The sequence below is a fragment of the Aptenodytes patagonicus genome, chromosome 4 (genome assembly GCF_965638725.1).
Source record: "Aptenodytes patagonicus chromosome 4, bAptPat1.pri.cur, whole genome shotgun sequence".
NCBI lineage: Eukaryota > Metazoa > Chordata > Aves > Sphenisciformes > Spheniscidae > Aptenodytes > Aptenodytes patagonicus.
In genome coordinates, this window is record NC_134952.1 from 60525570 (window position 1) to 60547220 (window position 21651).

General features: G+C 40.3%; 1 protein-coding gene across 2 annotated transcripts in view; it reads left to right on the top strand.

Moving 5' to 3' along the window:
• The first annotated feature begins 17211 nt into the window (after positions 1 to 17211).
• Positions 17212 to 21651, top strand: part of EGF (epidermal growth factor) — a 62743-nt gene continuing 58303 nt past the window's right edge. For both annotated transcript variants that reach the window (XM_076336897.1, XM_076336898.1), the window contains exon 1: positions 17212 to 17940. In XM_076336897.1, coding sequence (XP_076193012.1) covers positions 17814 to 17940 — 127 coding nt within the window. In that variant the 5' untranslated portion in view covers positions 17212 to 17813. The remainder of the gene's footprint in view (positions 17941 to 21651) is intronic.

The window sequence follows — 21651 nt, forward strand, 5'->3', positions numbered from 1 at the left end:
CTGAAATGCAATACTGAATAAATCATCACTATGAACAGTGATGACTATCATGTAAACATAGAAATATTTAGGTTGGAAAAGACCTTTAAGGTCATCAAGTCTAACCCAGCACTGCCAAGTCCACCACTAAACCATGTCCCTAAGCACCACATCTACATCTCCAGGGGTGGTGACTCAACCACTTCCCTGGGCAGCCTGTTCTAATGCTTGATAAACCTTTCCATGAAGAAATTTTTCCTAATATCTAATCTAAACCTCCTCTGGCACAACTTGAGGCCGTTTCCTCTTGTCCTATTGCTAGTTACTTGGGAGAAGAGACCGACACCCACCTTGCTACAACCTCCTTTCAGGTAGTTGTAGAGAGCGATGAGGTCTCCCCTCAGCCTCCTTTTCTCCAGGCTAAACAACCCCAGTTCCCTCAGCCGCTCCTCATAAGACTTGTTCTCCAGACCCTTCACCAGCTGTATTGCTCTTCTTTGGACACACTCCAGCACCTCAATGTCTTTCTTGTAGTGAGGGGCCCAAAACTGAACACAGTATTCGAGGTGCGGCCTCACCAGGGCAGAGTACAGGGGCACGATCACTTCCCTCCTCCTGCTGGCCACACTATTTCTGATACAAGCCAGGATGCTATTGGCCTTCTTGGCCGCCTGGGCACACTGCCGGCTCATGTTCAGCCGGCTGTCGACCAACACCCCCAGGTCCTTTTCCGACAGGCAGCTTTCCAGCCACTCTTCCCCAAGCCTGTAGTGTTGCATGGGGTAGTAACGACCCAAGTGCAGGACCTGGCACTTGGCCTTGTTGAACCTCATACAGCTGGCCTTGGCCCATTGATCCAGCCTGTCCAGATCCCTCTGTAGAGCCTTCCTACCCTCAAGCAGATCAACACCCCCGCCCAACTTGGTGTCCTCTGCACACTTACTGAGGGTACACTAGATCCCCTCATCCAGATCATTGATCAAGATATTAAACAAAATTGTCCCCAATTCCGAGGCCACTGGAACACCACTTGTGACCGGCCGCCAACTGGACTTAACTCCATTCACCACAACTCTCTGGGCCTGGCCATCCAGCCAGTTTTTTACCCAGCAAAGAGTATGCCCGTCCAAGCCATGAGCAGCCAGTTTCTCCAGGAGAATGCTGTGGGAAACGGTGTCAAAGGCTTTACTAAACTCCAGGTAGACAACATCCACAGCCTTTCCCTCATCCACTAGGCGGGTCACCTTGTCATAGAAGGAGATCAGGTTAGTCAAGCAGGACCTGCCTTTCATAAACCCATGCTGACTGGGCCTGATCACCTGGTTGTCCTGTACGTGCTGCCTGATGGCAGTCAAGATGATCTGCTCCATAACCTTCCCTGGCACCGAGGTCAGCCTGACAGGCCTGCAGTTCCCCTGATTCTCTTTCCGGCTCTTCTTGTAGATGAGCGTCACATTTGCTAACTTCCAGTCATCCGGGACCTCCCCAGTTAGCCAGGACTGCTCATAAATTATTGACTATAATCTATGCTTGCCTGGTAGGAGAATTTGGAGAGGATTTAACCAATGTTTATGCATTGCCTTTCATATATTTTGTATTTTGTTAGCTCAATTCATCCTGTATTTCACCAAAAAGGTTAGACTTCTTTTTATACATTACCTACAATGGGTGTGTGAAAATTGAATGGTTAATGAAATAACTGAGAAATAACGGAGCTGAATTCCAAATAGACCTCATTTTTACTTAAAGCTTGAATGGGCCTCAACACTTGCCATAACTAATGACAATCCTGGCTTCAATGTGCACTTACTAAGCCAAACTTTAGGCATCTACGCATCTATTTTAGTCCTTGCCGCTGCTCACAGTGGACTTTGTATTCCTTGCACTATCATGAGATTCTCATACCTTTCTCAGGCAGGGGATTAAGAGAGAAAACTCTTTCGTGTGTACCATGAAAATGTCTGTAATAGCAAAAACATTCAGACTTGGGCTATATCTAAGCAGCTAAACAAAGGACGTTTTAAACTCATTACCTTTTCAAAGAAGTAATTAAAATAGAAGTTGTTTTGATGTGAAAATAAAAGATTGTTTTTATACGTAACTGTGTGTTTGCCTTTCATCTTTGTTTATAGCTTTAGACAATATGTGATGAGTGTAGCTGTGGGTACAAGAGGAAATCTGGGAAGAAATGAGGGAAAATACAAAAAGAAGGCTGAGAAACAATGGAAGGGTAATAGCCTAGAGAATGCTGTGACTGCATGCTACAGCCTTTTGCTTGCAATTCTACTATGTACATGGCAAGGGTGCTGGGGTGTCTGCAGACAGGTAGCTATAAAAGGATGGATGAAGATACTGCCAGCTTATTGCAATGAGTGGAGCTCTATACACGTCCAGTTTTGGCAAGGTGGGGGCAGCTATAAAATTGGAGTGTGGAACAAAGGCACTAGGGGAATTTGAAGAACGTACTTGAAGCTGGTCTTAAAGCCTGCCTGTGTCCCAATGAAAGTTGTGAGAGCTTTATGAAGAACATCATTGCCTGTAGACTGAAAAGGGGAGAGTGAGTAGTTTATGCATTTATTGCAAGAAAAGAGCAATTCTAGCCAGGGTGTGAACCCTAGACATAATATACCACAATAGTCCAATCATGATCTATGGTTTTCTTTTAAAAACAACCGATTTGCTAGATTTGTGGCTGGGAGGTAGGCCAACTGGAATTTCCTTCATGAGTACAGATGAGATTTCAAAATGAACCTTTTTTTAATTATCTAACTCAGTGTAGACTGGAAACACGCTGGCCTGGATGCCCTCTCTCACAGGATTCATTGCATTGTTCTAGGTGTAACAGTCAGCCACAGAAGCTCCAGGCTAGCACTGCCGCTTTCCTTTGTTGAAAATGAGAAGTTTTCAATAGAATAGGTGCTTTCTGTTTTCTTTTTAAATCACTGAAAAGATTTCCCTCTGAATTTCAGAAGATCAAAATTCACATCAGACTGGAGGCATGCTTAATGTGTCATTTTTATAAGCTATTTTTCTGAAAGGGTCCCTTGCTAAACAGTGGCAAAATCAAGCTGAAATATCAGTCTAAAACAGCCTATAGCAAGGAGAGAATTCTTTTTACAAAGCTGTGTGCATTATTCATCAGTGTTCAGGATGGGAATCTTTTCAATCAATAAGGCAGAAAGCAACTCTGAACAAAAGGATATAATCTTTCCCAAGACCTAAGAAAAAAAGATGCACTTTTTTTTGAGTTTCTATTTTTTATGAAATAACATCCTAACCTTGTGTTTAGAAAAGAATGTGAAATTGCTCCAGTCATTGCAGCAAGTTCAGTAGCACCTGTCAGGTATGTTTTTTAAATATATTTGGTCTAACTTAAGGTCTGGTATTTTTGAAAGACACTTGATTGGCTTAAGAGTGTTATGAAAGGAGTTGACTGTACAAACAACTATAACTTTAACCTCTCATAATAGTGGAATACCAGTTTACCTACAATGTGTGAATTACTACGTTTTTGGAGAAGATACTCTGACAAGAAAATACTTTATTCTAAAACACGATGAGTAATCAAATATTTGGGACATCTGTTTAAGGAGGAGTCAAAGGAATTTGGTAGTGGTGTGGGGTTTTTGTTTTGTTTTGTTTTTATGGAACTAAGGTGACTGAGAGAGGACTTGGTGAAATACTTCACATCCAGAGAAGGCTAAAATGGAATGTGTTTTCTTCTCTTTTGATACAGGAGAAAGGATTTTTATGTATGTGTGTATTGAGGGCAGGAAGAGAGTATTCCAGTGTTGCCTCAGACAGAGTTCAAGTGGTTTCTTCTGAGGCCTCTAGAATGGGCTGCTGGTACTTGAGACATGCTACTGGACTAGATGGAAAGTAAGAACAATCCAAAATGACACTTACTAGTAGATTCAGTGCAACTATAATTTAAATTCAATGGGTTGCTTGTTCAGTCAACTAAACAAGAGCTTTGTTGATATATTTTTAGTCTTTTCATTCATTTAGACATACAGTTGTAGGAAACCTTTAGAGTCCGCAAACAGCTGTTTCTCTAATCCTTCAAAAAGTAAATTCATAAGCAAATCTCCAGATCATGTTCTTGCTTAACTTTTTCTCACTTATTCTTTCCAGTTTAATATTGTTTTGGAAAACAGGAACAAAACAATATGTATAGTCTGCTTTGTAATATTTTCCAGTCTCTAAGACAATAACACCTTTCTCAAAGAGAAAGGAAATTAAGTCCAATACCCATAAGTACCTTTTTTTTGTAAGAACCTGATTTAATTAATGACGCGGAACTCTAATGCTATGGGCTGATCGGATCAACTTCTGAGTCATGTGTCTTGAATTTTATGCTGCTAAAATCTGGCCAAATGTTTGAGCCTCCAAAAATAACTTGTACCAATTATATTTTTTGTTTCATAGCCCAGTCCCTTGTGTTTAAGATCATGTGGAAGTTAAATCACAGAGGGAGAAAGAGGACAATATGAGAGTATGGTAAGCAGCCAGCTATAGAGCATGGCAAATTAAATTCAGAATAATAATACTTTCTCTTTTAATGTTACTTTTCTCTTTTCTTTGTCCTTTAAATTTTATCCTTACTTGACTTTGGATAGAGCCTTCTTCTATGTTAGACTAATCCTGCAATGTACTGCTAGCTTCAGATTACACGTGAATGACATTATCCGTGGGTATTTTTCCAGAACATGCTCTCAGGTCTTGAGCGACCTGTTCTTGTTTCTCACTGATTGGTTTAAAAAAGAAAAATACTTGGTATTTCTTGTTCTCTAGCATAAAAGTGACATGGTAGAGTGATTTCCTTCCTGCTGAAGCAGGAGTGTGAAAACAGGAATCATAACGCTCCTGCTTGTTCTGGGACTCAAACTTCATAGCTGAGGATCACTTGCACCTTGCAATTGTAGTGTTTGCTGTCACGTCTGTATTGCATCAATATCCACAAAACACTCCATTCCTGGAGTTCTGTGCCAATCATCTGAGTTCAACCTAAAATCTGAGCAAATTCAGAGAATAGAAGATTGCCCCAAATTATTTCTCAACATCAGGAAAGAATCTCTCTAGAATTGCAGAGGCACATTTTTGTGCACAAAAGTGCTGCTTGTTTGTTCCTTAGCTTGCTTGAGCATTCTTTACTCTTTGACAGAGGAGCAGACATTCCCTTTGGATTGGTAATCAGCAGCAGAAACAATGCAAGCCACGTTTTTCACAAGCCAGAAAAATAACGGTCTTTGTTCTGGTCAGGCACAATGATTGAGTAGACATTATGTCCAATATCTGTATGAATTATTTCTTTGAAACAGTAATGGGGACTTCATGAGGAGAGGTAATTAATAAAGTTCCTTGTTTATCGATAGAAAAAAGTGACATTTTCTTGTGTCTTTAATAATGACTTAGCTCTAGAGATTGCCTGAATGTGAATTGGTACAGACAAAAGTTCAGCCTGTCACAAGATGATTAAGTTTTCAGTTTCAGTTTCTTACTGCTGAAGATTCGCATAGAAATGAAGTCTGGATCAAATTATATGAGAGAAAAAATGGTGATTCTTAAAACTTGTTGACCTTGATAAAGAAATTAGAGGAATGGTCATGAAAATTCTTTTAAGAGTTGATCAGCCAAAAATGATGCCAAAAAAAGGAACAATGGTTAAACAAACAATTGCTTTTTTTTTTTTTTTTATAAAAGACTGGAAAGGCCCAGAATCAGCAGGTAGACATTTGGAAAGGCACTCAGTACAAGCAGAACACATAAATGATAGTTTGGTGGCTGGGACATGAAACAAGAATTTTTAGTATAACTATTTATGTACAAGTCTGCTTTGGAAGAGAGCATTAAATTGGCAACCTGATCAAACACAGATTCTAAACAAGCAAAAAGGCACTGGTGAAGGGGAATGCATGAGTAGCAAAGAAGAAATTCCTACAGGAAACACAGAAGTAAGATTAAGTAAAGAATAAAAACACCCTGCTGAAGCGTACTCAGTTCCCTGAGTGGAAAGACCTCATTCACCAATCTTTCCGCTTATAAAATCATGGGCAGGAACTACAAGGAGGAAGAATAGTGAGAATTCACCAGTTCCAATAAATGGCTCCAGGAAAGATCTGCAGTAGAGTTAAGCGAAATCTGGTCTGTGGGACAAAGGACTGTATTCTTGTACATGATTTGTTCATTATATTTAATATTAATTCAGAAGTTGAGGTAACTTCTTTGTAACAAGACTCATGGAAGGGGAAACCCTAGACTTAGACTGAAGGAAAGAAAAAGATTGGATTTCTGAGTCTGATGAGGCTACATAGGCAAGGACCTCTGTGATTGACACCTTTGCCATCAAAGGAGTCCAACTGAACTGTAAAAATGAGATGGGCCACATGTTAAGTGGGAAAAGCTAGGACAGTATTTGATGGCAACTGCCAGCTAGAAAGACAGCTGGAGTAAACTCCGACAGCACTGCCCGAATGATTTTCAGTCTTACTGAGAATACTGGAACAGAAGAGAGAAATAAACTGTGAAGATGACGTACTTTTATAGGATCTGTTATAGTCAAAACATATCCTTGCACATCTTTCTGATCCTTCGCAGTTATAGGAAGTTCTGGGCAGAATGAATTGACAAAACTTTAACTATAGGAAGCCCATTACAGTACAAATAACTTGTGATTCATCAAAAGGGCAGGGGGACAAGCCTGGAGGAAGTTGAAGTCAAATGTCACCACCTAAAAATATATCTGAAATGATGACGTTTCTTCCTATGATGAATATTTGGAGTAAATTCCACAAAAGGCCATGCTCTTTACGAACTGTGTGATGCCAACCTTGCGTGGGCTGGGGATAAAACATAGAAATGGGTTCTGAAAAGATTCTCTAAATAACTTATTGACCACATCCTGGGAACTGGCATTTGATGATGTTTATAAGCCCACAGCCATTTCAGCAAATGCCAGTAGCTCAAGACTTAGTGGAGTGGTACTCCAGTTACAGTGAGATGAATCCTGTCACACATTGTTTCAGGCAGCTTTCAGACGCCAAGAATAAGTATGCACAAATAGCAAGAGTGTCTGGCAAGAGGTTGGGCCATGGGAGAGATTCAGAAGATGCTTCCACATCTTGATAATTTCAGCAATGTGACAGGTAGATCGTAAGCCACTTGTGGTATTGATAAAATAGTAACAGTCAGACAAAGTGGCCCTTACTAATGTGTTTCAAACCTATCTCAAAAATATATTATACCAGGAAAGTCTCTGAGGATGACTGACTGTCTATTAAGGAGACCATAGATGACTGAGATTTTCAGCATCATAAAGGAGCCTGTGAAGATGCAACTGAATGGCCTCCTTTCATCACTGGACAAACCTGGTTTGTACAAGTAACCACTGATGACCACAGACAAACGAAAACTATCCGTGTTTTTTTGAGTTGGCCTCTATAGCCATCAGGGACCTGTGTTCTGCCTGACATTTTCATGCAAGAGGGGGGAGCTTTTTGTTTATGTGCGGCAGTTTCATAGCAGTTCCACCATCCTCAAAGGTCAGCAGTTTATGAGAAACAGCCCTGCCAGCTGCTGTAACGTTGCCACTCACAGGGCTTAACATATCCACGGCGCAAATGAGGCTACAGAAAGGTAAAGTGACTGCCATTTACAATGTAGCGTACCATTTCCTTCTTTGGTGTTGGCTGACTAGTTGTTCTAGTTTTATGCTGCTTCTCAGTAACTCTGCAATTCAGCTGGTCACAGAAATCAACTGCTTTGGGTTCAGCACTCCAATCTCAAGAGTATTACTTCAAGCCCTAACCGCTTTGCCTGAGTCCTGATTGCCAAGAGCTTTGCTGCATCAAAAAGGCTTGGTTTTTTTCTTCTAAGGTACTGAATAGTGACCACATTACGTCTAGGAATAGTCCAGTTGGTTAGTCAGGAGAAATCCTGACAACTTTGGAGGTAAATTTTAATCTATATTAAACACATGAAGCTAAGATATGGCAGTCTTTTCCTGTCTGTACATTTATCTGATTTAAACAATATGCTTAATCAGATGGGTCCTGGTAAAAACAGTGTGATGTGAAATATGAATGTTGTCATTTATTCATCATGGGTGCAGCTGTAGCAAGAGTTCTCAACAGCCATGCAGCAGTACAGGCAAACCATTCAGCCTTAAATACTTACAATGCTTTCCTCTTTGAATTGTTCTGCACTTAATAGATTGTTGTTCTTCATCTTATGACAAAAGCATTAGTAGTAGCTGAATACTTGTTCCACAGAACACTATGACTTGAAGAATTTTTAATAACTGATAATTTCTGAAGGTATAATTGCTTTGTTGTGTAGTAGTGAACAGGTGGCTGTTATTGGCAGTAGAGGAAAAGGAATGTTGATGTCAATTGCTAGTTAACGTTTCCTGCTGGAACCTCTTGTAGACTTAAGATCGAGAAAAGAAATGTCCGTTTCATGTGCTCATGCAATGGCAACTTGTGTTTGGGACAGGTGTAAAAGTGCATAGCATGAAAACCATATCCTGAAGCCTTAATTAGATTGTCCTCTTATTTTGCCTTCACTTTTACTAACATTTTCTAAAATATTAGAAATATTTTTCAATATTTCTCTTATTTCCAAGTATCAGGCCTAAGTTAAATTATACAGGTTTAAAAAAATACTTAAGTAGCCCCTGGAGAGCATATGGTAGAGATGTTCTCTTACCCAAGGACCTAACCTCTTTTGATTTCTGTGGGAGAAAAAAGAAATGTACTTATTTAGAACTGTGTTGCCAGTTAAGACAAGAATCTGTCCCTTCCATAAGATAGGCCTAGTCCAATGTTTTTAACGCAGTCAATGGGAGTTTGATATCGACTTCAGTGAGCTCAGGATCAGTTTCTCCTTCATGTCTGGAAGCAAAGAGCTGCCACTCTGGGTATTTAATCCTGGAACGTGAAGATGAGCCTGTGATCCAACAACATTCGAGGAGAGTCCCTGCCCTCGGTCTGCATGTTTTGCAGCAGTGAGCGGCTGTGAGCGTTGAGAATGTATGCAGGCATTAGTGTCTTTGACTTCTATGCCAACATATATAAGGTAGGTCCTTCTATAAGTCTCTCTAGAGGTATATAGACAATATTAGAATTCTACTGTTTGGCCCAGATATTTTAGGTACTTATGTTTCTTCTTATGACACGTTCTGCCTTGCCTGTCAGCCCAGCTCTAAATAAGGCAGTCAAACGCAAACGCGCAAATGGAGAGGTTTCTTTAGCATTGGGAAGCACATGCAAACTCTCAGAATAGATTCCCGTGCCCCTCTCCCCTTACCAGAGTCTTGTTTCATTTTGGAAAACTGGGCACCTCTGGCTAATTTTCAAAGCACTGCCCAAGAGGTACACCAAACCCTCTCCCACGGGCATTGCTGAGAAGGATTTGGGTGGGTACTCCCTTTTATAATTTTGTCCTAATGCCCGGTTGACCTTAACTGCAATAGGATTGCAATATTATACAGAATGGCCCTGATGTACTCTAGTTTTTAATAAAGATGCTATAATAGGTTGGGGTACATCTTATAGATGGTGATTTTGGATTAGCTACTGTGTTCGTTATTATTGTGGTTTTAGTTTGGTAACTTGTGAAGTGACTTGAGAGTGTGAAGCATTTTTTTTATACGGTGTATAAGGCAGTGAGTCTCAGAAATGTTATCTTATTACATTAAGCTAGCTGGTGTATTCCTACTGATGTTGTATTTTAGTTCTAGTAAACTCACGGAAGGCTTCTGTGTATTTTATCTCATAGCACTAATAGGAATTTTATTAGGCACGAATAGGAGTTTTATTATAATAAACTTAGTTTGCACTTCGAGAAAAAAAAATTTCTACAATATAGTGTAATGATTTTTGGTAGAAATGAGGTATAAACATTAACATATCTCCTTTGAAGGAAGGAGATCTTTACTGTGCTTTTCTGTATAGAAGTAAACTTATATTGCATTCTGAGAGTAACAAATGATATTTAAAAGTTTTCAGTGCTTTGCAACACCACTTGGCAAGAAGATTGTTTTTATTTCTGATGCAACTAATGTACAAACCCAAATTATTTTTCTTTTTTTCCTTCTGTTTTGTGGCCTAATTTGTTCTCTCTATGTGATCTTAGCAGTAATAAATTAACAATTTCTTTGCTATTTTGAATACTACCTTACATACAAGGATCTCAGCGCATGTTATAAAAGCTATTAAATGAAGTAACCCTCCTTCATGCAAAAGGGAAGTATTGGTCCTTTTTATTATAAAAAGGTGGATAGTGAGGTGTGCAGATCTTGCACAGAATGCCAAGATCACGAGGAAGCCTGTGGCAGGGATGTAGATGGAATGAAGGAATCCTTTAACACGCTGTGCATATGGTTAGAGCAGCCACAGAGTTTCTCTGTGCATCCATAGGCATTTTAATTTACAGAGTCTAACTGCACCTGATTTCACTGTTGCTTTTCCTTGTTTTCAGTTGACAGCCTAATGTAAGCCAAAGGCTGCGCCAAGCAATACATACTGGCAAATGTAAAGGAGGTAGCTATATCTTTCAGGAATCTGTTTGTTCACTCTTCAGCTTGACAGACATTGCTCGTTGCCGTGCAGCCGAGCAGACATTTTGTAAGAATGTATGTGACTGTTAGTGACCACTTTCAATCGCTCGTACGCTGCTCTGTTACAAAATTATTTTCCCTGGTCCTTAATGCTTAACCCAGTGCTTACTACTTGCTTGATCAGTCCCTGAGACCAAGCCTTTGTTAGGTTGCCTCATTTTCTTCAAAAACACCGTGGGAATAATACTATTTCTGGCTCCTACAGGTAATCTCAGGGGATTCCTGTAGCACAGTAGTGTTTTACAGGGCTCCAGAGGCAAAGGGACTACTGCGAAGAACTGTTTCTCCCTTTTCTGAAATCACCGCTGTCACTTGAGTCTGAACTGGAGCCTCTGTATTCACACTCCCACCAACAATACAGGATCTGTCTGAAGCTCTGGAGTATGCAGAACCATTATTTAAAAGTTAAATATAACGTAGGCTATTGCTTGTACTTGGTACGCCTGCCTTTTTCCCAACTGCTCTTCTCTTCTTGTCCCTGTCTAGATGGAGAATTGTCAGCTGTGGCCTCAAGCAGGGTGTGTTTGGTAGCTGCAGGATTCGGATGCCAAGTTCTGGGATATCATGCTCACAGTGGCATTTGGGTCTGCAACAGGCTCTGGCATTGCACTGCCTGCAGCTGTGAGGCTCTCTGTGAGGTGGTGTCGGGTCAAGCTGCCTCCTCCATGGCAGAGCCCCTTGCTGATCATTTGCCACTTTCTGTACCAACTACTTCTCGTTACGGTATAAGAAAGACACATGCAGGACTCTTATGGCCACTGTGGGTAGGGCCTGACAACCATATATTGTTTTGCTTTAGATCTGTACTGCGCCTGTAAAATTATCTCACACAGTAAATGTCATCACATGAAAAACTTGCGCTTCCAGTGCAAGCTTACTTCCAGCAGGCTCTAGGCAAATTCTTCAGGAGATTCTCAATGCTCAAATATTTATTAATTAGGACATATTTGCTTCTGGAGACCTCTTGGATGTGTTCTACAAATTGTAGGGAAATGAACATTCCCAGCAGTTAGCAATGTATTTTATTACACTCGCTCTTGGTTGCCCACCAATTCACTGATGAACCCCTCTGGCACCAGCTGCATGGCCACGTACAGGAAAATATTAAATTTCCATGAAGAGAATGTGGCTTGCAGCATGCTCAGGAAGTCATTGCCTCCTTCAGAGCCTTTGAGTCTGGCAGCAACTGGGAGCATCCTGCAGTCCGCTCGCAGGAGCTCGGTACCAGGCGCTGACAACATCTCTGGTAATTCCAGCCTTTTGGCTTCATCTCAAGTGCTTTTGCTGTGGAAAGCTGACTATAACAATGCCTGTTGCTACTTCTACTCCTATTTATTGTCCATCTTGTTTGATTCTGCCTTTGAGATGTGATACACAGACGTAAGCTTATGCAGGTGTGTGTTTGTGTAGGTATGCCAAACTGGTGTAGTAGTCACACCAGCTGAAATGGGGTTAATCTGACAAAGTGAATTAGATTGGTAAATGCAGTGATTCTGTTCCACATAGCCAGTGAGGCAGCTGTAAATGTTCCCTAGTGTTTATTTTCTAAAAAGCATCATGGTCACAAGAAGAATGAACCATCTGAAAAGGTCGGTAATGCGGAGACAAAAGTTGACTGAAAAAGTCATTTTAATTATTCATCTTCCCAGCCCAGAACTCATGGGATAAAAAGAGTAAAAGTAGCAATATCTGTGATAGATGGGCTCCAAATAAGAACCTAGGGACTGATATTTAAAATCCTCATCTCTTACTGGTATCAGTGGAAATGGTGAGTGCTCAGCAACTCTCAAAATCAGTGAAATCAGATTTCAGCCATTGTCTTTGTTCTGAGAGATCTGTTAGAGCGGCTGTTCTCATATGTGCACTAGAAATCATTTTGCTGTGGGTGAAACAGAGCTATCCCTGGGACAGAAACACAGCAAAAAAAAAAAAGGGGAGGATACATTTTTTGACCCTGATGATAGTGAAGTAATGCCATACCTGTTACTAAGATCCTTTCTTAAATGCTCTCACGTAGCAAGCTGCATAGACCTTATTCATGGTAACAAATGACTTGCTTTATCTTCAGTTTTGTCTCCACTTCAGAGAACCAAATGACTGTTTCAACATGCTATTTTAACTACTCCTTTATGTCTGCTAACATAAAAGCCTAATGTAGTCATCCAACATTGATAAATGTTGTAAGTCAGTAATGTGCTGTGTGGCTTCCCCAGAATGTTTCGCTCTTGTTCTGACTGTCTGGATACGAGAGAGAGAATATTTAACTTTCTTGGTGGATCCTTCTGTGGATTCCAGTGTGGTCTAGCTGATGAAATAAGTATTCACTGTACAGCAACTGGTGAAAGGTGCCTGTCAAAATGTTAAATGTAAAACTGCTTTAAAAAGGTAATATCGGTTATAATTAACAGTATGGTTTTAACGTGGATTTTTTTGTCTTTTTCTTTTCCTTAAAACCAGATTTCCATAAGAAAGATTGTAACATTAGCAGAAAAGACATGGGACTCAAACTACCAAAAAAAATCCAGTGGGTATTTGTTGTAATTGCTGCTGTGAAACAAATTGAGACCACTAGAAAGAGATTACCTACAATAGCACTTGGTTTTCATAAAGCTTTCATGACTTAAAGCCCTGCTCTTTAATTAATTTTACTAATAAATTAAATTACAACATCCTGCCAGCCAAATATCATCTCCAGATTGTTGAAGAGAACAATGAGTGACATGCTTGAGGACAAAACCAGCATGGCCATCATACCTCAGGAGGAGATTTCAGGAATTCCTGGCTTTTAAAGATCACTGGAATATGCCACTCCCTCACGCTGTGCCTCTCCCTGCTCTGTCTGACAGGCAATTTAATGTCACATAATGTCCCTTTTGTCAGAATTATACATGATGCAGGCTCAACCCGCTCAAATGACATTAGCAGTACTGAATCAAGCACTGTCATGTCAGAGGAAGTATGGTGATCAGAGTCAGCCATCCCCACACTGACCCTGAGATCAGGCTTCAGTAAGGCATGGCTTACAAAAATGTTGTGTATTTTTCCTGAAAGCTATCAGAAATCCCCAGTATCACCATAGAATCATAGAATCATTAAGGTTGGAAAAGACCTCTAAGATCATCAAGTCCAACCGTCAACCCAACACCACCATGCCCACTAAACCATGTCCCTAAGCGCCTCAGCTACACGTCTTTTAAATATGTCCAGGGATGGGGACTCCACCACTTCCCTGGGCAGCCTGTTCCAATGTTTCACCACTCTTTCAGTAAAGAAATTTTTCCTCACGTCCAATCTAAACCTCCCCTGGCACAACTTGAGGCTGTTTCCTCTCGTCCTATCACTTGTTACTTGGGAGAAGAGACCAACACCCACCTCGCTACAACCTCCTTTCAGGTAGTTGTAGAGAGCGACGAGGTCTCCCCTCAGCCTCCTTTTCTCCAGGCTAAACCACCCCAGTTCTCTCAGCTGCTCCTCATAAGACTTGTTCTCCAGACCCCAAAAGTTGCTTGTGTCAATCAGTTACTGCTCTGGTGGCAATACCTTTTCTGACAGAATGACATGTTGACCCAGGGGCTGGCGGGTTCCCTGAGGCCATCGGGGAGGACCTGGAAGCTGTTTTGAGGCATCTGAGTGCTCCTCACTGCTCTGTGCTATCGGTACTAGAGATAGCCACTACACATTTCCTATGCTATTTCAGTGAACCCTTGCATTTAGTCATTAACCTATGTTGGCGGTAATTGGGATTGTGATGACTATAAAATATAATTTTAACCAGATTAGAATATGCCTAAGGTCAGAATCAAACTTTCAGAACCTGACAGGAAAAGAAGTCAAAGTGCTGACAAGCTAGTGTAATGTGTAGTAAGCAAGAATAAAAACCAATATATGATTTAAACAGTATACTAATTAATACAATATAGATACTGAAAGCCCTGGGAAACTGAGGGAGGGCTCTGTTTCCTTCACAGTTTAGAAACAGCCAGAACATACTGTCCTTGCACTAGATAACAGCAGCTCTTTGCCAAGGTAGGGGAGAAGACCCTCTCCATTTGAATCACTAGCTGGTCTTTACCAACATTGGCAAAGAAAGACTTCCAAAGCTAGCCAAGATAGCGGGAAGTTCAAAAGAAAAGAATAAAATGTTTATTTTTTTAGTTAATCAGTCTCTTGAGTCAGCAGGTCAAATTAAACTAAGTCAGTTCTTTGCATTTGATGTACTGGGAGAGATGATTTTAAGATCATTTGGACTGATTCTGTGGTGAGCCCTACAAATGAGACTACTGTGCTATTTTAGTCTAATTTATTGTATGAGTGCTAGATTGAAGTAAATTGCCGTACTTAATACCTGTAGGTGAGCACAATAGTTTGCTTTGTAGAAACATGTTTGAACAACTTCTTAAATGCTAAATGACTTTAGGTGTGAAGGAATCAATGTGTGCTGTATGCTGAACCACTTGGTAAAAAATGGTATGTTTGAAAAGTTTATGTGTGGTACAGCCTGATGCATTTCATCCTTTATTGAGAACTTTCCAGTTTGGTCTAAGGGGAGGTGATTGGTTCTATCTACTTTCAAGTAACCTATTTACATCCTTAGGCCTAGATCATATCGTATCATGTTGTGGGCCTGGGGGTTACTTCTGGTCTGAGCTATATTTGGGTTTTGAGGGTAAAAAAAAAGTAATCCCACTATTAAGAGATTTTTCTTCCTGTTTTTAAACCATTCCTATATTTCTAGGACAGTAAAATTAATGACTTTATTAACCACTCTTTACCTGACTGCAGTGAAGGGATCTCTTCTTCCAGAAAAGATCATTGTGGTATTGGCGTGTCAGACAGTTCTGTCTTCACTTTTACTTTAGAGAAAGAAGAGAAATTCTGGGACATGCCTTTGACTGTGTTTTGAGTAAAACAAAAAGAGGAAATGGAGCAGGGGGGAGAAGATTGAGGGAGATGTTCAGAAAAGGCAGTGCGTGTAAATGAGAGGCTAAAAGAATGTGAGTAAGAGAAATTGCTTCTGGGTTTTAATAGGAAAGGGAGAGCTTATTCATTTTGTCTCCTTCAGTGAGTTTGTCTGAGTCTGCCCTGGAAGAGGTCAGGGCTGTGCTGGGACGGCCACCCTCATGGTCTAGCAAACACTCTGCTGGTGGTTGCTCACAAAGAAGCGACACATTCCTTTTGAGCTGTTTGGGTTGCATGCTCCCAGCTTGAACACTGAAGAAAATTGTGTGAGGAGGAACCGACGGCTGCAGAATTAGTAAAAAAGGTTCATGTGGAACATACCACAGTTCCTGGGCAGGATCCTGTAATCCTAGATGGGATGGCATTATACTGTGCTTTCACATTGGTTGCCCTTTTGTATTCCAGGGGACTATTTGGAGAAGCAAATGCTGTTTGGCATGGGTCTGGCCCTGCATAATTTACATTACTGTTATTGTATTTTATAGCATGCAGAATAGAGACTCGGTTCTGAACAGACTATATGGAAATGTGGCTGTCATTTGTCAGTCCAGATTTAATTAGTTGCATTAGCTGTAGCAGTGAAGATGGAGTGAGCAAAATGTGCCTACACACAGGCAGAAACATCAAGAAATAGTTGCTTTTAATGGAGAGTGACCCAATTTATAATCAGGTTTCATGCTTCTTATTTTCTGACAATGCAAGTCTGGACTCTTATCGCCTCAGACAAATATGGGGGGGGGCAGGATTCTCAGAGACGGAACTTGTACAGCTGTAGGTTACTGTCTGCTGCTGCTGTATCCAGCTGTTGTATTAGTATTTATTCTAGCACAACACTGCAGAAATAAAAACAAAAAGGAGGAAAGAAAAAAATGACAGAACCAGAATGCCTCACAGTAGTTAGCTCAACAAAGCCTGGCACAGTCAACCATTTAAACACCTGCTTAAATCTCAACGCATTCAAAATTCAGCAAATCACTTATGCTTGTGCACTAGAGCTTTGCAGGTCTGGGCCAAAGGACTGGGAAAAAAGGAGATTTTTTGAACACTGGAAGAATTATGATCTTGATGCACCTGGAATTTCTCTAGTTTATCTACCTCAGCAAAACAGGTGTAAAAGAGCACTGCATCACAACAGTAGCCTCTTACAGCACTGATGTGTGCATATAAATGACTGCAACATGTGTAAGAGATGCAGACTCAGAAAATGTTGCCTCAGTCTCTGACAGCAGGTATTTTCCTGGAAGTACAGAAGGGCCAAATTCAGACCTGAGAGTGGTGGTTGCAACTTCTTTGAAATCAGAATTACAAACACATACCCTAGATCTGAACTTGACCTTAAGCCAATTTGTATTTCCAGTTGAAATATATCGGAGAAACCAGAGGGATTTTTTTTTCCCTTTTTGCATGAAATGTTTTGATGACAAAGTTTGTTTCTGGTGGTAAAACACATGACAATATTAAAATGAATGCAACTAATCATGATTGAACAGGCATGGTATAAACCTGCCTACAATCCCTGAGAAATAAAACTTAGCTGGCATGCCGCAGGTACTTCTCAAGCAGGAGGGGCTGCTTTTCTATATAGACTGTATTTATTACGGGTGGCTGGGTATCTGCATTCTGGCTCAGTTCCCTGTAGTAAGGAACTGACCACATTACTATTTGCAAACACAGGGTTCACTCAAGTGGTACTAAAAAGAGAAGAGGTGGGGCAAGCAGAGCTTTAAAAAGAAAAGAGGAGTCTGTCTAAGTTTGTATGTAAAAAGCAACTGCATATTGGAGAAGGACGGTACCTGGAGATCTCGCTCCCTGTACTCCACTGAGGGCTGTGGTGAACAGTTTTCTAAATTCACTGCTTTTAAGATTTAAACAGCAGTTTTGCTTGTTGTGAGGAAATTTGCAGTGATCCTTGCGAGCATTGCTTTTAAGCTGTGTTAAATTTGTGGCAAGAGTGTCAGGCATTTCATACTTGGCTTCCAAAAAAAAAAAAAAGAAACAAACGAGAGAGAGAAAAAAACCGACGTGTGTGGGGAAGAAATCTCCCAGGAATTTCCTCAAGGTTGTAGTCAGACACAGTAAGGGCTAAAGTGACAAGAAAAGCAAGGCAAAGATAAAACTTGATATTGTGATAAGATGTCTGAGTGTAAAGTGGGAGATTGCAGAAACCTTTTGGGATTACACATGCTCATCTTGTCCTGGATATGACTGAATACAAACTAGTTTTTCTCTAGTGACAGTTCAAAAACCCCTCAAGATTATGTTTCTCTTGCTTGTTGCTTTTTTGCCAGTGGTTTTTAAAATTGGTTTTGTCAGCCTCTCAGCTCTGCAGCACTGGAACTGTCCTAATGGATACAGACTGAAGACTGAAAACTCTTCTTGTATAGGTAAGTTGCTGACTAGACACAGATTAAGAAAACTGCATTTGTATTCCCTTAATTGAGCTTTATAATTTTCAAAGAGTTTTTTTACAGATTGCTTGTGTGTTATACTGGCAGAATTGATAAATCAGCTTCTCAATCTCTTTTGCTTCTCATAATGAACAGAACTCATTTTATTTAGTTTGTTTTTCAGAAATCAGTCACTTGTCTGTCAGTTTAACTATCGGAAAGCAGGATAAACTTTTATATGATCATTAAGAGATCTGAACTGTTCCCTAGTTACCAAAATTCCTTGCCATAGCTTTAGTGTCTTGTATTTTCAATACATGTGCACACACACATATTCGTGCTTCTATATATGTAAAATTTGTGTATAGGTGTATTTTTGTATTTCTATATACACATAGAAAGTGTATTTTAATGATTATGTATTAGTATATACTTAGATGTGGTCTAGATAACTTTAAAAACTACTCTTTCTATGTTTATTGGTGCATGTAGATACGTGTGCTTATATTAAATAATGCGTCTCATACAATACATAAATCGCAGGTGTGTTTGATACTGTAGTACTAAAGTCTGGGTGAAATGTATGACACCGATATTAATATAATTACCTCCAGTGATTTGGAACATGTAAAATACAGGTTCCTATTCTTTACAAAGTGTAAGACAAAGAATGACAGAACCCTTCTCCCTACCCTGCTACCTTGAAGTCCAATTTTTTTTAGAAAGCCAGAGCCAATGAAGTCATGGGCTTTGCGGTAAGGAGATGAGGAAACACTCTGTAAGGATTCAAGCAAACAGACCTAATACTTGGAGTTAATGCTTTTGCCTTAGATTGCTTGGACTTCAGAGGCTCTGACTCAGTTCTTGACATGATTCCAGTGATTTAATAACAGGTGCCTCCTCTGTGCATTCTGCCAAGAAATACCATCTTGTAAGCAGAAAATAGAAGCATGCATGTTAAATGCTCTCGGATTGAGAGAGAAGGTGCTAGGCATTTTTTGTGTACAAATGATAAACCCGACTGAAGGTTTATCTGAGAACCAAACTCACCTAGGGTGCTTCCACACTGATGCTTGAATTCAAATGAGAAGCACACTTCTGAAATGAATCTCCATACTGCCACCTCTTACTGTGCTTGTCTTCACATTGTGGAGCACTCTCAAAGTGCACAAACTGGAGTCCCTTTAGGCCAACCTAAACCAGAAGGTGTTCCCATAGGAGACCATCTGTCCTCGCCGCTGTTGATGGCCATTCGGTCCATGGGACCAGACTAGATCTCGTTCTCCGCAACCTCAACCTGAAATATATGCAGCGTGTATGTCATATCCTCAGCAACTGTTGCACTTTACACAGCCTCTCCTATAGGTCCACAGTATTTGCTGATATGTACATAACTTCCACAAGCTAGTTAGGATGTATATTAGTTATGACTTTTACATTACTGGGTTGCCCAATTAAGAGCTCACATATAACAGGAGAAGCCTACTGACGTGAAGGGAATTGCTTGGCTATTGTTTAATGAGTCAAAATGCACTCTAAATATTGACATTCAAAAGGCTGGAAAGATGTATTTTTTATTTCAGTTGACATATTTTGCATATTGATGTACATCATTCTTCCATTAATGGAGACATAACCTGCCCTGCATTATGTCTTTTCTGTCGAAAATTAGATACATTCAGCTGCTGTATGAATGGGGGGACTCCAGGTAAAGCACCAAACCAGAATGGCCGGTAGCTCAGCAAACTCTGCAAGAAATAGTAATAGAAGAAGTCTTTTGCATAAGAGCTAACGTTACTATAACATACTCTGAGCAATTCCATGTAACATAGAATAAATGAAAAATGAGATGTGCTAGGGTATCCTTTTAATTAGATACCATTGGATTACAGGAGATTAAGCAAAGGTGAAATTTTGACATGAAACGTGAGACTGAAGGATGCTTTGGTGGAATGGATTTCCCCTGTTCTTTCCTCCGTGTGCTGGATACACAAGTTGTGTTCTGACCAGAAGACCGGATGTATGATATTCTGGTTCATTAATTATGTGAGATAGAGGGTGCAGTGGAAGCAAGTGGTAGGAAGCTGCAGGCAGGCTTTGAAGGTAATAGTGGGGATAAAAGTGGTGAGTGGGAGATATGACTCATATCACCGAACTGTGAACAATGACAGCAAGCTGAACTGTGGCTTGGTGACCATTCTTGGTGAGCTGTAATAAATATACCAATTGTAAAATGTTCTTTGTCATCTGTGATTGTGGTGGCATCGTGCCAGCCATAAGGACTACCCTGAATTGAGAAGGTGTCCGCTCTCTGTTAGTGAACTGTTACAAGCAACACTTACTGGAAAGTGTGTAGGCTTTTCTAGATTTGTTTTCCATACTGCCACTACAGATGAAGGTCTAAGTCGTGCTCTTCTTACATTGCTAAATAGCTCACTTCTTAATTAGTTCCTTTTATTTCTAGGGATATTCAAAGATCAAAGACCTTCTCATCCTGTGGAAGGATAATGAAATCTAACCCTAAATGTCTCACATAATTTTATACAGTTATTTTAAGAGAGATTATTTGAATCCTGACTTGGTATGCCAAGAGAGGAGAGGCCTTTCAGAGGGGCTGCGTGTCCCACAACAGCAAGGTTTATGAGAGAGAAAGTATGGGAGAAGAGATCATGAGGTCAGAACAGATCATGAGGGCAGAATAAGACTAGTCTGGTGAATGAACATATCAGTTTATCGGCAAGTTATGGTAGAATTGGAAGCATTTCTGCAATTTTTGACATTACCATCTTGATTTAATAATTTATTTTAAGCTGATGTCAGGACTGGGGACTCAGTTACCTTTAAATAACTCGTCTTTCTTAGACCCCAGTGAAAACATAGAACCTTTTACCTCTAAAGAAAAATGGTCTGGGCTACACAGGAGTTATTATTCCTACAAGGTAAAAACATGTGCATAGTTGGTCCTGGGAGAGTTTTGATTTCTAAAATATTCAACCATGTAAGCATACACGGTACACCAGGGGATGGGCCTTATGCCTGTTGGAATCAGTTGCCTGTGCCCTCCTGAAGTACCACTTTAACAACACTATTTTTTATTCTCTCATGGGCTTTCCCCACTCGAGACCAAAAAGTTTCCCACGTGGCACTGTTTATCTGAAGAAGCCCCTAGAGCAGCACCTTGCATTATCAATTTTAGACTGGATACTAGTGCCTGTTAGTCTTGGGCTACCCTAGGTAAATATATTATGTTCTGGATACTGCAAGACTGCAGGTGTACTTTGGCTTCAGGGCTCTTTGAATACTCAATTTGTAAGTTTTAAAAGTGAAGGAAAATAGTTATTTAAAAAAAACCAACAATATTGTAAAAAAGTTTTTGAAGAAGGCAAAGCACAACCCACATTATTGAAGTTTTACCTAAGTGTAGGTTCTTAAATTCTGCACATCTCTACTAACTTCTCACATTAACTGATCAGACCGTGTCACTTCTTCAGGGCTAACATGCTGCACATTCTTACAGAGCTACAGCCCTCAATTGAAGGTGACAACTGCAGCTATCTAGGTCAGCTCTTTTGGTCAGATGCTTCTTTCTGTGTCTCAAGCTTTCTTCCTTTCTTTCTTACTGTTTACCACTCTCCTGCCACGGAGCACTGGTGATGCGGAATATTAAGTTATTCCTCTTTGTGTTACATCTTTAAATTCACCTTAATT